This window comes from Nylanderia fulva, unplaced genomic scaffold (genome assembly GCF_048542155.1).
Source record: "Nylanderia fulva isolate GAGA-0341 unplaced genomic scaffold, ASM4854215v1 Scaffold9, whole genome shotgun sequence".
In the NCBI taxonomy this organism is placed as follows: Eukaryota; Metazoa; Arthropoda; class Insecta; order Hymenoptera; family Formicidae; genus Nylanderia; species Nylanderia fulva.
In genome coordinates this window covers 2,222,804-2,240,801 of record NW_028191026.1, presented here as the reverse complement: position 1 = coordinate 2,240,801, position 17,998 = coordinate 2,222,804, and the positions used below count along the sequence as shown (strand labels likewise).

Genomic DNA, 17,998 nt, shown 5'->3' with positions numbered 1-17,998 from the left:
GGGGTAAGAAGAGGGGGAGAGACCACCCGTCGCGGGGTGGGGGCAATTGGCCGAATCGAATGTCGTCGCCCATCTGTTGTGGTACAAGTGCGGAGCCACTTGGGCCACTGTCCGCCACCCGTGTAATACACATGTAATATATATATATATATATATATAGTTGTCGCGGCGCGAGATCGCCACCCTATCGCGGCGCTGACGTCGCAATTATTTCGTTAGATCTCTCCCCGGGGAAGAGACGCGCCGCCATCTGTTAGAGGATGGCGTATATATACAATGTATACGCGACAAAATTACGGTATCAAAGGTACGTACACTCGCTCCAGGGGGTTGAACGATCGGTTGTTTTTACACAATAATGTCGCAATTTCTTCCTCGGAAATGTCTCGAATTTTAAAAGAGCGGAGCGCTACGAGGAAAATAAAACGAGGAGACTCGCAGTTGCATTATAGACCGTTCCACGAGCGTATCGCGAAGACGCGGATAGGAAAAAGTCGATACATCGGTCGGAGGGAGAGCGAAGCGAGAGAAAGAGGAAACGAAGGATAGGGATGGGAAGTTTGCGAGATAAAGCGCGCGAGACAAAATTCATCCCCCTCGTTGCGCCGGAACAGAGGGCGAGGTTTGCAGAAGGGCATCCAGGGAGGGTCGAAGGGAGGAAGCGAGCGAACAGTGGCAGAAGAGGGCATAAATCAGACGGGCACCCGAAGGTACCGCGGAATACAAAACAGAAGAAGGATCGCGCTGGCGTCGCGACGCTGGAAAGAGGATCTCAGAGCGGCCGACTATTTTCCAATAATTTACCTCGGGACGTCGGGGGAGGAAAACGGGCGGGGGATTCGCGCCAGGGTAGGTGGTTTTCCGGCGTTGGAGGAGAAGGAAGAGGAGAAATAGCGGGGTCGGATGCCTACTGCTGCTAGAGAGCGCGGGCGAGCGCACACGACTGACACTATCGCGCCCATAAATACTGGGGAGCAGCCTCTGACGTCACCCACCGGGGGCCCGATATTATACTTTATCTCGAAACTAATTCCCCGCGAGCAGATTTATTGCAAGAAAGGGGTAAAAAAATACATCTTCTCTCTCGGCCACCCGCTCGACCTCCCATCCACCTGACTTATCGCGTTAATGTAAAAGTACCGAGGAGAATCCGGGATAGCGATGGTTTTCGTCTTCCAAGATCCGGCCTTCCTGATCCGCGTCCTAATTTTACCACGCGTTTTTGCGTCCTCCTTCTTGCATTCAAGCGCGCAATACGAGAATACGCTTTGTTAATTAGGAAACAATTATTGCGAGTCTTTCGTGAATTAATTTTCGTAAAATTTGCACTGAAAAATCGACGTTGCATCGTTCGATAACTTTGTGCTATTTTAAAACGGATAGATTTAATTTTTTAACCGTCGTCTAAATCTTATATGTTTTCCAAGTGAAATTAGTGCGCGCAAAGGCGCATTTTTTAAATAAATATATATGGCGCGGAGAAAAAAGCGAAAGAATGTACCGCGCAAAACGCGCGTATGGTTTGAAGGCAACAATATATATCGGAGATATATCGGCGTGTTATCTCTCTAAAAGATATATTGTACAGTAACTCTCGCGTACACTTTGGCATACACACGGGTATACGCGCGGAAAAAGCGGACATTTTTACGAGGAACCCGCGTGCACGATCTAGACGATACTGTTCCAATGGCGCGGAATTATTTTTGCGGACGATTATTTTCAGCTGTTATTACACAAATTAAATTAACACATTATAATTAGATACGCGAAATAATTAAGACGTATAGGCGATTGAAAAAAAAAATAGAAAGCAGCGGGACGTGTTTGATATCTCGATCTCGTTTACGTCTTTTCTCTCGCCGCTCGCAGATAAATTCCATCCGTCCGCAATGAAACGGTTTAATAACTGCGGCGCCAATAGAAAAAACGCCGCGCGATATCCGCGAAGCGGGACAAGTCGAGAAATATGAAAACCTCGGGGAAAAAGTCCCGATGTTTGCCTGTACACGTGTAAGAGGACAGTGGCGTGGCGATGCAAACATTCGCACACATACGGACCGCGTCCTCACGTACGTCCGAGAAAGCCCGGGGCGAGCTTTACATTTTTATTCCGCGCTCTCCTTTTTTCCCCTTCCTCGCAACCACCCCCGGACGAACGAGCCTGCAATCAGCCATCCCCCGCGGTTCGTGGACTGGAGACGCTATTTCACATTCAAAACATCCCTTTCCCTCCTCATCTCCTCGGTCGAACGTCCTGGCGTATCTCTGGAAGGAATACAAAACGTGTGTGGTTCGTGCGTGGAAAACTCGTATGTATGTATGTATATGTATGTATGCGCGGTCCGGTTTTAATTTAAAAAATAATTAAACCGCAAAAAATATTAAGCGAGCCCACCACCATCACCCTTGTACATTTTTATTTCTCCCCGTGTTTTTTCGGCGGCGCTCACACATATCACAAGGGGAAGCCTCCGTCCGATAGGACAATACGACTTTCTTTCGTTCTCTTTTTTCACCTCTCTCTCTCTCTTTCTCTCTCTGTTTTCGCATCTTTCGCTCACGTAGCAACGAGGGTGTCGCAAACACGAATGCGCTCACGGGAAGAGGTAATTGGAAGCACAAAGAGAATAGACACGGATAACCAATGTCTCCATTAAGCGCGAGCCGATTGCGGCCCGCACGCTCGACTCCCTTCTGCGCTTCGTCTCTCGAGGAGAATGAAGGGGTGTTCATCTTCCGGGGGTGTGGGAGAAACGCTCGATCGACGGTTTAACTATGGAACTCTCGGATAAGCCTTGCGAGAGTGATGTAGCGCCGCTCTTCGTGTATATTCGCGCGACACATTTCAATTTTAACCTTCCCGCGTCCTTCTCGATGCATCGACTTGTGTAAATCGGATGTTTTGGAACGCATCCTCCGCATACGTATATAGGTATTCTTCGATATATGCCAAATCGGAGTTTCCTTTGTCGCGGAGACAAAGATCTTTGGTTCCGTCGACTCTGAGAGCTTAACGTGCATTATTCTCCGCAGCAGCGATGTTATCCGCTCGTAAGATCGAAATCTCGTTGGGATTTTACGATCCTCGGCGACAAATCCGGACACTTTTAGGTCTCGTGTCCGACATAAGGTAGGTTAGATATATATTATCTCAGGTAATATCGCGGTCCGACAAGAACACGAGGGATCGTGCCACTATTATTGCACGTGACAATCTTATATTCAATATTTTAGTATTTAATTTACCAGTTTTAATAATCATTCGAAAATCTTTCTTAATCATAAAGAAACAACATTTATCGCGAAGAGATCCACGCGTCACTGCGTAATATAAAAGCATGGGTAAAAAAATTACTAGCGAAAAATCGATCTCTCCCTCCCACATATATCGAAATATACTTGTGATATGAAAAGAGATACGGGAAACCACTATTATTGCACGTGACAATTTTATATTCAACATTTTAGTATTTAATTTACCATTTTTAATAATTATTCGAAAATCTTTCTTAATCATAAAGAAACAACATTTATCGCGAAGAGATCCACGCGTCACTGCGTAATATAAAAGCGCGTGTAAAAAAATCACTAGCGAAAAATCGATCTCTCCCTCCCACATATATCGAAATATACTTGTGATATGAGAAGAGATACGGGAAATAAATTGTAAGGGCACGCTTTTCGTGGCGCCACGATGACCTTATCCCGATGTAGGATCACGAAATCCTCGGGGAGGATTCTCCGCGCGATCTGTGCTGCTGCGAAATCCCGAGATTCGGAATAGTGTCGTTGTTGACCGAAAAACTGGAAAACGCCGCATTGTCTCAGGTATAGTCGAGTGGACGCGGTCCCACCTTATTCTTTCTATCTCGAAAGGTTTCCCTAAGAGATCCCCGAGTTTCCTACCGTACGCCTTTCGGACCTACGAAAGGGACGACTCCCACTGCGACGATATAATCCACCGTCAACAAAAAGAGTTCGCACCAACATAATGTGCTCGTAATGCGACATCATTGTTACTAGGTACCGCGTTAAGCCCTGTAAACAGAGATGCCTTCGACGACGACGATTCGCTTCGCCTCCGGGTTTTCTCCCGTAAACGTGAATTACAAACCTCCCTTTCGTCTGTATTAAGCACGTGCCCCGGATGAAGCTGAATTGTTGGATCCGACAGTGGTCGTGCGACTAAAGACTCCTCTTTTCTGCCATCTTTCCTTCGCGACTTTTCCAAATTGACGACGACGGCGGTCGCAACACACGTGTTCGCTGCATCGCGTGTACATAGGCGATGCATTAATATAATTATTATTTAATGTATGTATCGGGAATGATATCGGCGGAGGCAAGTGTGGAGAGAGAGAGAGAGAGAAGAAGGATATACAAGGGTACCGGTAATTTACGACGTGTGCAGAATTTACGAGCGTCCGTCATGGAAATAGGCAGGTCGTCGCTTAATTAACGTAATCTTGCAATTACGTTGGACTCGGAGAGTTTACCTCGTAATACATTAATTGCCTTTAATTATACATATAAGCTGCCGGAGCAAAACGAAGACGCTGATTACGGAAACAAGTATTGCTTATTCGCGATCTCTCTAGTTCTAGTCGGCAGGTCTCTCCCTTCTCTCTCTCTCTCTTGATATTTTGCCCGATATCAGCGAAAAGAACGGTTATCGTTATCGTATCTAAAGTTGATCGAACGTGCGACATCGATAAGTCGAGCGGGACACTCGCCGTTAAATATCTACCTCAGGTGTCTCGCACCTGATGCACCTGCGCGACAAGTATCACTGCGACCGTCTACGTTCGATATCGCCATCTGCGCCAAACCGACATTGATCGTTATCATTAATGCGAGAACAATGTCCGATGAATTTTTCAAAGGTGACACTTTGCTCGACAAATTTTATACGCACCGCAGATCTGCGTGTCCAGTCTCATCGACACATTTTACTCATTTGTTCTTTATTATGTTCACAAAAATGCAAGTATTTTTATTACAAAAATTCTATATATTGTATAACTTATAACGTAAGGCATAATATGATATATTTTTAATTGCAAATAAAATTATGATGTAACAGAGAATTTGAAAACTCTGCAATATCTTATCGAAATACCTATACTACAAAAATAATAACTTTTAATCCGAATTGAAAATAAAAATATTCGACATTTCCATTGACACGCTGATCGAACATAGTTGTAAGGATTTCAGGATATTCTTCATCGGGGTTAATTGAAAAAAAAAATTCAATTCGTGCCTTCGTCTTGTCTTCGCAGTTGTGCTTCCTTGACGAGGGAGAAGGCGCGCATCGTTAAGACGTCGATAAACGCGCGAGTTGCGCGATAAGATTGAAGAGGAACGAGAGAGAAAGAGAAGAGAACGTGGTGCACCGAGGGTGCATCTGCGGTACGAATCTGCTGGTTTACGGACCGTGTGCACGCGTCTATATAATTATTCTCGATGCAGGATACACATATCTTTATAAGGAAGGGCTTGCCGTACACACCGGTATCCGCCGCGATATCTTTATGGCTTATTGCAACGCTTTAGGCAACTTCGTGATCAACGTGAGGAACGAGAGAGAGAGAGAGAGAGAGAGAGAGAGGAGGTCCATGATCGCTCAAAGCGTTTCGCCGTTCCATCAGATTTTGTTCGAGGTACATAATTGTTTAACGTTATACCGCCGCTACATGAGGGAAAATAGCGAGATTCAAGATGCCGAGGGTCTCTTAAAGGCGTTAGACTAAGCAATTTTAGTCAAGTCGAGGGAAACGTGTTATTATACGACGTTAATAATATATTATAAATGAGCCAAGTGTTAAAGACTCGAGACGAGCCGGTTAATTGTACGAATTTTCGCAGAAATAATAATGGTGTAATAATTAAATAAGGAAACACAATCGCGGACATAAATTTAATTTTTAAATGTTCTCTCTGTAGGAGAAAAATATGAAAATTCGCGAGAAGCTGCTTTCCTCTCCCAATTGTATTGTCGCGAGAAAGAATCATTCGCGGAACCGCAGGACGATCCCGCATATGCAGTGGACGTTTCGTGTGACGGTTCACCTTACCCAGATAAAGGAGAACAGGAACCACACACTCAGATGAAGAGATAAATAGATTGAACGCGCGGGGAATCGTAGCGCGCGAGAGAGAAAGAGAGAGAGAGTATACACTGATTCAAGGGGCCAACAATGCCCTCATTCAGGCCTCGTACACACGGGCGCATTATTGAATTCAGCCGCCTTCGGACAGAAAGAAAGAGAGAGACGGAGTGACACGAGCAGGAAGAGAGAGAGAGGAGACTGGGCTGAATGTTATCTATATTATCCGGGCAAGGGTTTTAGCCGCTCACGCTGTTTGGCGTAGATCTCTCTCTCTCTCTCTCTCTAGATTATCTTCCGCGGTATCTGAAGCCGCAGCCGCGCGCCGCCGAAAAGCAAAGTGCTCGGGGGGGTCGAAAGGAAGAAGGACGAAAGGGGTGCGCGAGATCGCCGCGAGATACGTTTGTGCCCGGTATACACGTCTAGTCTCTCCAAATCTAATGTGACGTCTGTGTCACATGCCTCCTTCCACCGCTGTACTGTGCATAAACGGTCCATGTCTCTCTTTCTCTCTGTCTCCCCGTTTCGCGTCTGCTCTTGTCGAAAGTACGCGCCCCTATATATGTACCATATACGCACGCGTTGTTGATTCCTCCCTTTCGACGTGCGACACATTGCGTTTTAAAATCAAGAGTTACCGGGATGCAAAACATCACTCAGAATGATTAGTTTCGTTATTTCGCTAGGAATATTATATAGAGCAACTTGATTAGGAATAACAAAGTACCTCGAGTAATCTATTTCGAGAGTATGCAATCTACCTTTTAATCAGCGGAACCTAATCGAGAATCTTGGAGTATGTGATGATTAATGTTTTTAATCTGGATTTGATTTTTCAAAACGTGATGAGGATTCATCGTATCGATGGTGACACTTGATTACTTAGATGAGTATCTAATACACATATGACCTAATATATATCTAATACATAAACAATCGATTAATCCTTGCAAAATCCTTATCGATATTAATTGATAAGTTATATATGAAAATTAATTATCGTTGGATTTCGTTGAGGCTTATCTATTTCCAATATTTTTTTATTGACAATATATATTACATAAATAACATTATTTTTAAATAATTATGCGAATAATTATACATTCGAGTAAAAAATAAAATTGTTTGTAGAATAAAAATCACACTTTTATCAAATTTTTTCAAGTTGTCTTGAGAATATTTATTTAACCTGTATAAATTAATCGACAAAAATATTCCCTCTCGTTGCTGCTCGTGTATTTCATATTATCAAATATTATTAATCAAGCTTATCTTCCACGCTTTTGATACGGTCTGTCAAGAATGCGATAATTTAATGAGATAAGTATCGATACCTTTCGACGAGAGATTTAGTTTACCTTATCGATTCTCATATATTTTTCCTTCTTCACTCCTTTCTTTCCTCGCATGCCTGCTAAGATCTTTCTTCACGGTTTTCGTCCTCTCGCCGATATTTGCTTCCTCTATCAACTCCCTTATAAGAAACCGATTCTCTTCATCCTTCAACAACATGTCGCTGAGCATCCTGCCGATCGGGGCACTTTCGTTCAAATCTTCGTCCTCGTTGTCGATACTGGTGTCCGATTGGAGAGGAACAGTTTGGGACATCAGCTCGTGACGTTTTCGATTACGTGACGTCTTTGACAATTTCTCGGATGGCGATTTCCGTGTCTGAAAAGATTTAACTTTCCGCGCTTTAATCGAACTGTCAGCGCTTTCATTATCAAGATAGTCGAGATTATTTGATTTTTTATTCGAATTATTTTCCGATTTAATTTCGGTCTCTCTTTGCACCGCCTTATTATTGACGGGAACCTTGAAGAGAATATCGTCGAGTGACGATGTTGTCGACCGATCGTTCTTCATATTCTTCGTTTTCGGGTGATTCGTGATCTTCAGGTTGAGCTTGCTCGATGATCCGCTCGTTGTAGTTTTTTTGAATCGAGAGGGATTTTTCTCGTTTCGCGTCGAATTGAATCTTTGTCCGAAAGTCTGCCAGAGATTCTCCTCCTCGGATGACGATATGGTATCGAATATGTGATCGACGGCGGCCTTCAGCGATTCCTTGTTCTCCTGGAAAGAGTGCGAGACGATTTCGCCGCCGAAACGATTGCTCGGCGCTAGAGCTCGAGACTTGAAGTTGCGAGGTGCGACGTTGAAGAACATCCTCAATTGCGGCTTGATCATTTCCTCGTGAACGACATCCACGTTGAGATCGACGTCCGAGGCCCCAGGACCGTCCAGTCTCACCGCTGGTATTAAGTTCCTTATCCACTCCTTTGCCTCGTCCGGCACGTGGGAAAGGTTGACAAGATGCTCGAGCAGTGCTTTCAGATACGCGCCCCTCGTGCTGTACGTCATGTGATCTAAACTCATGGCGTACACGAGCTTGTCGTACTTCCGGAGGAGAAGCGTCACGTTCCACAAGTCGGGATGTTTTGTCGTATCGATGGCACGCCATAGGCCATACATGTCCACGTCCATGTTGGAATCGCGCGCGTCCTTCTTCAGCTCGAGCGGCTGCGCGCCAGGTCCGCTGGTGATTATTTTGTCCCTGAAGTACTCGAGAGCCTCCTGTTGTTCGGGATCCCGTTGCACGCTCGTTAGCTCCTGGCCCAGATCCAGGATGGCCTGCAAGAGTTGACCCTTGGTCGAGTACTCGAAAGGATTCTTGGGCAGGTTCAGTTGATGCAGCAAATCGGGAAGGGAAAAGAACTTGATGATGCCGCGGATGATTCTCTCGTCCTTCGTCTTCGGCAACGCGAAGAACAGTGCTTGCACGTTGATATCGTTCATCGTTCGCGATACTATATGCTCGACCTTAGTATTATCGTATAAGGTACTGTTCAGGTAGTTTAACTCGGTTTTAAATTCGTCGTCCTTTGGTTGATCGGTCACACCCTTCAATAAATGCTCGTTCAACATGTATAGACTCTCGTTATAGGTGGGATACAGCGTAGTATTTGTGCTGTTGATCAAGACGAACTGCAGTCCGACTCGTGCGAGATATTTCCTGATATTTTGCAATTTGCTCGTGTGGTACCTGTAATTAGGTATCTGTTTCAACACTAGCTCCACCTCCTCTTCGCGAATAGCTTGCGCGACAATTGGCTTCAAAGCCTCGATGCTTCGTCGTATCTTCTTGTCTAGGTCATCTTTCTCGGTCGTTTCTAGCAAGGTCATAAGCAACTGTTTCGGCGTGTCGTCTGGCAATAACGTCTTCTGCACGACTGGCAGCTGTATTTCTTGGCATCGCATGAGTACTCTGAGATCGTCGTACTTGTGATCGTTCGGGATCTCAGCAATGGCCAGATCGACGTCGTACGGTGTCAACTGCTCGTCGTAAGATTTGGTCTGATCTTGCGCAATCTTTAACATCACAGTGTCGTGCAGATACACTTCCATGTCGTCGATCACCGCTTTACTCCCGATCAATTCCGGTCTACGGATAAATTCTCTCATTATCACGCGGACCATGGCTTGTATTGTTCCCTGGAAGAAGCTGCGATAAACGTCGAGGGGCGCGGTCAGAACGTTATCGTGACTTATGAAGTATATTCTTAGTGCTAGGAATTGCTGGTACGACATACTATTTAAATCGGCAACTATCTGCTGGCTGAACTGTTCTTTGTCGTGTTTCAACTTATTATCCATACAGGCCTTGAAAGCGTTCGTCATGGCACCGTTCTGCACGTCGCGCAGAAACAACGACGACATATGAGTAATCAATGCCCATTCGTTGTGAACGGTCGTCGAGCTGGTTCGAAAGCGATAATTCGACGGCAATATTTGAATAAGATTCTCGGTCTTCAAGACGAAATCCCGGTAGCTCGCGCACGGCGCGAAATTCATGATCTCCGTTTGATTGAGAACCATTATACGATCTTGAGGAATTTCCACCTGCTCCGGCAACGATTTCGTGTTCGTCTCCAAGTAATCGAGGGCGGAGAACATCTCGCTGCTCTGCAGCTCCTTGACGTTTCGCAGAGCAGCCAGTAGATCAAGGACGCGCAGCTTGAAGGTGCGCGACGCACGGTAGACGTCGAGGTTCCCAAGGAAGAAGCGACGAGATGTCCGTCATCGACAGGAACCGCAGCAGCGGTTTGATCAAAGTGAAATGAACGCACTGGAATCGCTCGTATCAAGACTCTCACGTGCTTCCGACGTGATGTCGATGTCGGGCGCCATGTTCAAGGTCGCCTCGGCGTTGGTCAACGCCTGTTTCGTGCTCATATCCATGGGATAAGCCTTCTTGCAGTAGCGCATGATCTTGGCGAGTTTCATCTTTCGCGAGCCTAGGTCGGCGAAATCGAAGTGGATCGGCAGATACGGCATCAACTTGGCCAACTTGCAGTTTGTTATGAGCAGCTCCACGTTATACGTGCTCAACGGCAACGGCAGTAACAGCCTCTCGATTTCTGTGTCGTTCACCGCAGGTGCGTTCGGCATCTTCCCGATGATATTTCTCGCAAAATTCATGTATTCCTGCCAGGGCTGAAATACATTGCTTTTAGACAACTCGTTCAAAACCGCCAATACTCGAAGTTTTTTCGTCTTATAATCGGTCAACTGGAAATTCGTCGGCAAGGACGAGATGATTTTCGCGGTCGTCATCTGAGCCTTGAGCGGCTCGATCTGCTTGTATTGCTGGAACGGAATTTCCTCCACGATAGATTTGATTTCGTTGCTGTCGACTACCGCCTCCTCCGGTATTACATTGGAGCTAACCTTCGCTAATTCGCTTATGAGCGCATCGAGAGCTGTTTTCAATTTGTCGCTCATCGCGGATCCAAGAGTTAGCCTCAACAGCGATAGAAGATTATGCAACGCCACTTTAGCGTTAAGCATTCGTTTTAGATTGAAATATCCCGGTAACAACTTGATTAACGTTACAGGTTTCAAATATTTCTTGATGAGCTTAACGTAAGGTATTCCCCCGATGGGAATTACGTTCAGGAGCGGCGTCAAATCATCCTGTACGATGTTTGGAACGTCGGGGTATGTCTCTACTTCGCGGACAAGTCTTTGTAATTCCGAATAAATGTCCTTGTTATTCAGTTGCAATAGTTGTCGCAGTAAATGCAACGTTTTCGTCTTGTATGTCAGTCGGTTGTTCAAGGTAAATGATCGCGGCAATACAGTCAGCAGATTTTTAGGCTTGAAAAACTCGCGTAACGGCTGGGAAATATTTAACGAACTGATAAATTCGAGATCCTCGCTGGACAGCTGGTCGTGAGAAGTCTTGCGAGACGATCGCCTCCCCGAGTTAACTTGTTCGCGAATTGATTTTCTTACGAAATTCATGGTTTCATAAAGAGTCGTTCTGTGCTTCAAACTGGGAGACCGCAAAAAATTATCGAGCACGGCGGCGAGGCCATTAATCGACGCGCCATACTTGGTATAATTAAAGTCCGGCGACAAATATTTGATTAGTGTATCATGATTTAAAAATATCTTGAGCGGAGTTAGATCGTAATTGAGCTTGAGACTCGTTAAGGCACGATGCATGCTTTTAATATCCCGTTCGGTGATAAAATTAAAACGATTTTCGAGATTGTCGCGCAACTCGTTTGCCGACCTATAGATATTTTTATTCTCAATGTCGCTGCTTTCGATTAACGATAATAGATGAAGCAGTTTCTTGTCCGGAGTGGAAAATAGGTTCCAATTCGTGTCCTTGGGAATGTATTTGTATATCTCTTCGGATTGCAGAAAGATCTTGATGGGCGTGAAATTTCTCTTGCGAGGTATGAGGACCAGCATCTGCTCCCAGTCTTTCTTCATTAAATATCTCTTCGAGGACGTCTTCCCGGAGCCCGTTGTAAACGCCAAAGCATTCTTCAAGGACTGCAGATGTTTTCGCACGATATAATCGCTGTGCATCGTTTCTTCGTACAACAGATAGTCAACGATAGTGCCGAGTATTTCGATACTATCCTCGAACATGTCGGAAAATATCTCTGGATTTAGATAACTCAATACTTCAGAATCTAAGATGAAATTAAGATAGTCTACGTTTATTTGTTGAACATGTTCGAGCTCCACTAACAACGGTCTAAGTTGATAACCGGTGATGATTGAATGATTGTCTAACTGCTTGATTTTAGATCGCAGTTTCTTTAATTCATGCATTGCGGTACGATTACCGCGGATTTCCGGCAGATTCGCTATCTTAGATAACAGAACAGTTAGCGGCGCGTTCGACTCGACAATTTCATTGTCACCTGTGAAACGAGACAGAACGTTGACGCTGAACAGTTGCTCGATCGACTTGAATTGTTGTCTGACATGATGCGGGATGGAGTTGACTACGTCGTCGAGATCCGAAATTAAAGTACCCGCGGATTCTCCGCTGACGGGATCAATATTCCTCAATATCGAGAGCGCGTCATGGAATCGCGTGTCGTTATTTATCTGGCGTTGCTTCTGCAGGATGTTCAATAAGGTGCGATAACGTTTCCCGGGATCCGCAATCGTGAAAATAGTACTTCCGAATTTTTCATTGAAATCTCGTCTGTGCAGGAACAATCTGATAGGAGCGAGCTCGCGAGTATAAGCGATTCCCGCGTCGTCGAGGACGGTCAACAAGTCCACGTCCACGCCGAAGGAGAAAACGTCCTGTCTAATAGCGCTCAACATTTCGAAGACCTTGTTGTTTTGCGTGATCACAGGATGCTGCAGCAGACGATGCAATAGTCCCAGCAGCGATGCCTTGGCTGATTTACCGAGAGGCACGTTGAGTTTAATCTTGTTGAGTCTTGTAGCAGTCAGAAGATTTTTCACGGGATCGTAAATGGCTGCTTCGCGGCGGAAACGGCGCTCTTCAGTTTCTCGACTTCCGCTTTCCATCCATTCAATCTTGTCTCGACCTTGGAGATAATTCTCATTAAAGCGAGGTTATCGATGACATCGGTTCGACGTTTCGCATGATGTAAAATTTCCAATAATAATTCCTTCTTTTCCAGCGAATTCGAATTTCTGAGCTCCTCCGGCAGAACATCGTACGCCCATTCTGGCGTCAGTAATTTTTGCAGTGGTTTGGCGAAGGATTCGTCAGGCAGGAATAACACGGCTTCCTTGATTCGCGTCTTACTAGCGCGTGACTCTTCGTCCGAATTTTCATCGTATCTGATTTCCTTCAATGCCATCAACGCGGCTCTCGACAGCTTCGTTTTCTTTTTGACGACAATCTCTTCGAGATATTTCTCCAACCAATCTTGTCGTTCGTCGGGCGAAATTATCACTTGCAACTCGCTTACTTGTCGTAAAAGCGGCTTATAGACAACGTTGTTCGGATCCTGCAACGATTGAAACAAGTAAGCATAAATCGGCGTCTGATGAAACTGATCGTTGCCGTCCAAGAAACTCAATGCTGCCCGGATGCGTCTCAGCAGCAGCTTTTCCGCGCGAATCGCGCGAGACTCGGTGAAGCTTTTCAGTAATATAATTAATGCGTCGCGCGGGCTGACCTCCTCCAACATTGTGAGATTTAAATCCGGCACGAGCGTCATCAGATTCGATTTTTTCAGCAATAGAATCACGGGCTTCGCATACGTATTGTTCGGCAGATATTCCAGCATTTCCTCCAACATCTGCTTCTTCAAGATCTCGATGTTCCTCAGATCTTCTTCCAGAATGCTCATCGCCTGCGTCACAATATTAGCCAGATGCCCATCCGACGCGATATCATTAACGGGATAGCTGAGAATTTTAGCGAGAATAGTTTCCGGCGTGCCGCCGATGGAGATTTTCCACTCGCCTACTTTCGTATACACCGTCGAGTTCAAGATTTCATTCTGCAGTGTACTATCGCGCGACAACAGTTGCTGAATCAGGTAGACGAAGTCGACTCGATCAAAAGATTTGATCGGCAGCGGTGATCCGCCAATGTTTTCGAGAGTGAATTGCAGCGCCTCGGAGAGAATCGGTTGATCATTCTTCAAACTCACCGTCCGTAATATCAATAAAAGCCTCTCCATCGGCGAGTGCACTCCGGCTAGGCTAAAGTTTGGCGATAAATACGTAAACAGCTTCTTCTTCTTGAAGAGTATCTTGAGCGGCAGATATCGCGGATCACTTTCAATACCTGGTAAATGCTTCAAAAGGAGCTGCAGACCTTCCGAGGTGTACATGTTAATTAATAGCGGCTCTTCCAGGTAGTTGCAGGCTTTCTGAAGAGCTTCGGATAGAGACTCGTCGAATCTCACAGAAGCGAGCGTTAGTGCTCTCTTCAGCATGGCTAACAATAAACTTCTGGGAGTATCGTATTTAAATTTATTAAATCCGTAGCCGAGGATGTCGAGGATATTCGGCTTGGACAGAAAATTCAGCATGGGAGCAAATTTCTCACTTCTGAAAGCGTTCGGGATGCGCGTCAGTAGAGAAAACAGATCGACCTCCACGTCTGTCGAGTCATTTCTTTGAAAGATAATGCCGAAGTCATAAAGCGGGTTCCGTCTACCAGTCAGAGCGCGATTTTTGTAGATGAAATTATCGATGGCGATCGCTCGCGGCTTGCTGATCGGAATGTTCCTCAAACGACTCAACGAGAGTAACGTTAATTCCCAGGGATTGTCACTCACCAGTCTATTTCCGAAGGCATAGGTCCACGGTAGATCCTTGGATAGATGGGGTCGTAACGTTTCCATCGCGTCACTTATGTTTTGCTGCAGACACGGAGTGTCGAAGGAATCCATATAGTTGTTCACCTCGTATTGACTAACCGGTGCTGTGTAGGCGTAATTGTCATCGTATATCAATTTCTGCGAGACGAAAGATGTCAATAAAGACAGAGGTTTACTCAGATGCTGTAGACCGGACTTTCTGCGAAGACGCGACAGCATTTGCAGAAGAGCGTGACCGTCCGTTTCGTAGAAGGCGATGTCGAGATCTTGAAGAAGCGAATCGTTGAGATTATCTGCGAGATATTTCGCCACGGCGGTGACGTCAACCGGATAATCATTGCTCGTAATCATCAAGAGCTTCCTCGGATCGTTCCATCTGGCGGTAAATGAATAAAACTCCGCATCGAGATTCTGAAGCAGCAGCGAGATCGCTTCCTGGGTTGCCTTGGACGACAACTTGTCCATCTCCAGACGTTCGAGGATGGTTCTCAGAAAATCCGTCACGTCATCCAGCTTCGATTCTATGTATCGCAATAAAGAATCCTCCTCGCGCGAACGTTCCCTCATTCTTTCCGCGACGAAAGTAACAGCGTCGTGAACCTCCGGATCCGTCAGATCGAACGCCGGATAATTCTCCAATATCGCCGCCACTATACGCAGATTCAATATCGCAGTATCGTTGCTAGCCGCTTGCAATAGAGAGGATAATGTCCCTTGTTAGAGACAAAGGTCTGTATTTATCCCGAGAAATCGACTCTATCGTGTCCGGGTCCACGTTCAGTAACATGTCGGCGAGCGACGCTTCTTCCACGACGGCGCTGATATCTTGGAAGACGTTTATGCAGAGCGACGCGTATTCGGAGACGAAGCGATTGCCGATGACTCGCTCCAGCATTTGCAGGAGCTTGTACAGCTGCTGCTTCGGCAGCTTGTTCTGAAGCGCCGGCACGATCGGCAGCAGCTCGTAGACGGCAACCTGGCGATTTCGTACGGTGTCGTGGACGAGTTCGAAAGGTACCCTCGCGTCGTCGTCGAGACAGGACAAAAGTACGCGACCTAACGCCGTGATCAGGTTGCCTCGTAAAACTACAGCGGCCTCCAGACGCGATAAAATGTCCTGCGACATGTCAGTTGTATTCTCCGCGACGCTTTGGAAGGTGTGTTTGACTGGTGTCAACGACCTTCGCAGGCTAGGACCTATCCGTCGATTCGCGCAATGAGCGTAATGCTTTCTTCCTCCGTGTGAACTCTAATATCAAGCGATAGAACAAATGCAAAGAGGAGTTTTAATACTTAGATTCATCATCTGTCAGATTCGTACTGAGAAATTATTCGATATAAAGAAAATAAATATTCGTGACATTATTATGGATTATTATTAATTATTGCTTAATTTACTAGAAGAATATTTCAACTAAATTAACATTATGTAATTAATGTTACTTGCTTTCTTGCCGATACTTGTGTTAATTATGTTAAAAAGATTTTATTGCAAATATTATCTTATTTACGCTCTCACCGATGCCTGTCGTTCAGCGACAGATTCTGCGAATTGACAGAGTAATATTGACATCGTTATGGTCAGTATCGCGATCCAGTTTATTCGAAACGAGATTCGGAGATTTGCAGTATTATGTCGACGTTTGAGCGACACGACCTTTTTCCTTTCCGAAATGCAGTCCACATAATCCAAAACTGCATTCCTCACATTTGCCATCTATAGAAAAATATCAAGTTACAATCCAGTTGCGATCTCTCTCTTTTCTTTCTAAAGCTGTTTGAAATTTATTTATTCAGTAAAAAAAGAATAAATAAATGTATTTTTCTATATTAGTTAATAAATAAATGCTACTTATAATTCTATCATTGATTGTACGTACTAATCAATGTTAATTTTCAGTTGTGACATTATTGTCTTGAATCTTTATGCCTGCGTTTTATTACGACGCGAACACTAGCCACGAAATAAAAACGCACAACACCGATAAGAAATTAATATTCGCACCGAGTTCAAGGTACATTATTTGTCACACATTGAATTTATTATGTTGCGCTGGTTATGAACCACAATATCGCGAAAATAAATATTATACAATTCACTTTACAATATACTCGCGATTTAAAAATACAAAATTAATAATAACATAGTAGCATTATATACAAACACGTGAATGTAAAGAAGCAATAATAAAATCTGTGTAAATACATATAATACAAGCACATATATGGTATGTAGACTTTATTTTTATTGCCAATTTAATTAAATATACTCTGTAAATAAATACGTTATTTCTTTTTATTAAAAAAAGTTATTTAATGTAAAGTACGAATCGCATAGTTGCTCAATCACAATCAATACACTTAATGCAAAATGTCGTGATTAAAAATTTTTAACACATTAATTAACACATAATCTCTCTCTAATCGTTAAAGAAAAATATACGCAAATATTATTTATGCCCAACAGGCTACAGGCTTGAAATATTCATTTTAATCTAATGAACTAGCTGTCGATCTAATCAACCGCTAGCTATGATTACTTTCAATCATTAGTGTGATCCCCATATATTAGAAAGACTTACCATGTAACTGACACGAGGGATACACGTATCCCTGAATTAAACGATTTGTCTTTTCGAGTATCTCTCTCAATCTGGAGTATTTCGCACGCGTGTTTCGCGACTGCAGGAAAACGAATAAAGACTTAAAGACTCGTCGAAGAGACGTCGTCAATCGGATCGGATCGATACTGTGACCGATTAAATAATCGGTAGCGCGCGAGCCCGCGATAGCGAATCGCTAATCGATTTTGAAGCCTTCCTCTCCTCGTTCGATACGCGCGTGCGAATCGCTGCTGCATCGTCGAGCGAGTGAATATCAACGTGTACCTGTTGTGCGTCCGTGGTTATACGCGGACGAGGAACGATAATGCGGCGAGACGTATCGAAAGAGCCGGCGCGAACTAAATCCTATGAAATTTCATTCGTCGCCGATTATTGGTTTTCCTCGCGCGTGAAAAAACTGTGAAAAATCGCGGCCACCGATTTTTTTCGATCGACATATCGTTTGCATTGGTCTCTGTTCCGACCACGTTGAATAAAATAAGCGTAATACTTTAAAGAAAAAATGATCAATTTACTTGTAATTAACTTTGCAGAATTTTTTGAAAATTCGTCTTTTATGTATACATACGCTCTGCTCATCATCACCGTAAGATTCGCTTTAAAGATTGGATTAATTTTTCGAAAGAAAACATTATTT

The 17,998-nt window shown here is 44.5% G+C and overlaps 3 protein-coding genes across 3 annotated transcripts in view; 1 reads left to right on the top strand and 2 right to left on the bottom strand.

Annotated features, from left to right (window-relative positions):
• LOC114946652 (uncharacterized) overlaps positions 1-17,998 on the top strand; it is a 342,831-nt gene that overhangs the window by 238,895 nt on the left and 85,938 nt on the right. The window lies entirely within an intron of this gene.
• The window catches only part of LOC114946654 (uncharacterized), a 155,601-nt gene that overhangs the window by 88,605 nt on the left and 48,998 nt on the right, over positions 1-17,998 (bottom strand). The gene's annotated exons all lie outside the window — the stretch shown is intronic.
• LOC114946420 (uncharacterized) lies at positions 7,473-16,454 on the bottom strand. Its single transcript, XM_029322895.2, is given in 7 exon segments — positions 7,473-10,160; positions 10,162-10,239; positions 10,241-10,270; positions 10,272-12,913; positions 12,916-15,442; positions 15,444-15,986; positions 16,257-16,454. Coding segments are annotated over 7 exon segments (8,706 nt in total).